This window comes from Microtus ochrogaster, chromosome 17 (assembly GCF_000317375.1).
Source record: "Microtus ochrogaster isolate Prairie Vole_2 chromosome 17, MicOch1.0, whole genome shotgun sequence".
In the NCBI taxonomy this organism is placed as follows: domain Eukaryota; kingdom Metazoa; phylum Chordata; class Mammalia; order Rodentia; family Cricetidae; genus Microtus; species Microtus ochrogaster.
The window spans coordinates 8,865,857-8,867,213 of NC_022019.1; the positions used below are offsets into that span (position 1 = coordinate 8,865,857).

At 48.3% G+C, this 1,357-nt stretch overlaps 1 protein-coding gene across 2 annotated transcripts in view; it reads right to left on the reverse strand.

Annotated features, from left to right (window-relative positions):
- Parp4 (poly(ADP-ribose) polymerase family member 4) overlaps positions 1-1,357 on the reverse strand; it is a 104,057-nt gene that overhangs the window by 77,747 nt on the left and 24,953 nt on the right. For both annotated transcript variants that reach the window (XM_026783255.1, XM_013349240.2), the window contains exon 8: positions 777-914. In XM_026783255.1, coding sequence (XP_026639056.1) covers positions 777-914 — 138 coding nt within the window. The remainder of the gene's footprint in view (positions 1-776; positions 915-1,357) is intronic.

Consider the following 1,357-nt stretch of genomic DNA (forward strand, 5'->3'; position numbering starts at 1 on the left):
ATCATCTACTATACATATGTGGACACCACTGAGGAAAGACGCAGCATCATCTACTATACATATGTGGACATGAACGGACAGGAAGACAAATGCAACTGTTGCTTTTCTTTTCTTTTTGGTTTTTCAAGGCAGCGTTTCTCTGTAGCTTTGGAGCCTGTCCTGGAACTAGCTCTTGTAGACCAGGCTGGCCTTGAACTCACAGAGATCAGCCTGCCTCTGCCTCCCAAGTGCTGGGATTAAAGGCGTGCGCCACCACCACCCAGCTAAGACTTGCTTTTCATAGAGAAACATAGAGCGATGTCAGCATCAAACCAGAGACATGACCCTAATTATGTGAGTGCATTATGAACATTGCATCACTGGGAATATCTTCTGTCAATCACTTGTTCTTTCAGCCACCATTATACGTAATAGAAAAGAGAACACCATGTCCTGGTGTGCTAGAAGCAAGCCTGCCTTCCCTAAGACACTGAGAAGGTGAGAGGCTGAAGGAGTTGTTTCGAAGTAGGCCAAGATCTGGGTATTGAAGAGGGGCGCTATCACTCTGTCATTTGGCAACAACACCCCTGGCACCAATGCTTAGGCCTGTATTGGCCACCACTGAGAACCAACGTGATAGGAACATCTGGTTCTCTTGATGCTCCCTTTCTTCAGAGAATGAGGAGAGGACAGTGAGGGGTGGACTTCAGAGGAAAGCAACCAGTTAGCACTAACGTGTACACCAGTCCACCAGTAAGTATCTTCGATGTGTTGATTCAATGGCATGCTTGACTTACGTCATTCAGGCTTATGCTGTTCACTGGCTTGAGAAGTGTGTGCTCCAGGTGCCCCAGAGCTTCTGCCCAGATCATCTCCACCAAAGCGCTCACCTCCTGGCTCAAAGCGCCTGAACTTATGACCTCCTCCAAAAGCAACTGAAACAACAAAACCACAAAGAGTCACCACCAAAAAAAGTCCTCATGAGCATTTTTTGTAAAACAGACACAGGGGCTGGATATGGGTCAGTAGTTGAGCACCTGTCTTGGGTTCTATGTCCAGCCTCACAAACAAAACAACAGCATATATCCAGAAAGGAAGCATTAGAAAACATAACAGAGCCCAAGAGAGGCACCTACTCCCATAGCCAGACACTACGGCAGGGAATGGCTTGATTTGTCCCTCAGGGTTCATATGCTGGCAACCTGGTCCCCACTGTGGAACAGTGGGGTAGTAATCCCCACTACACTTCACAGTGGGGAAGACCCTGAAAGAAGAGACTGATGGAGGGTACTCAGTGTTGTGCTTTCCTGTCCCTTTAAGGGACAAGCCACGCCCATTCCCCTCCCCATCCGCTGAGGCAGGCTGATCTTCAGCTTCC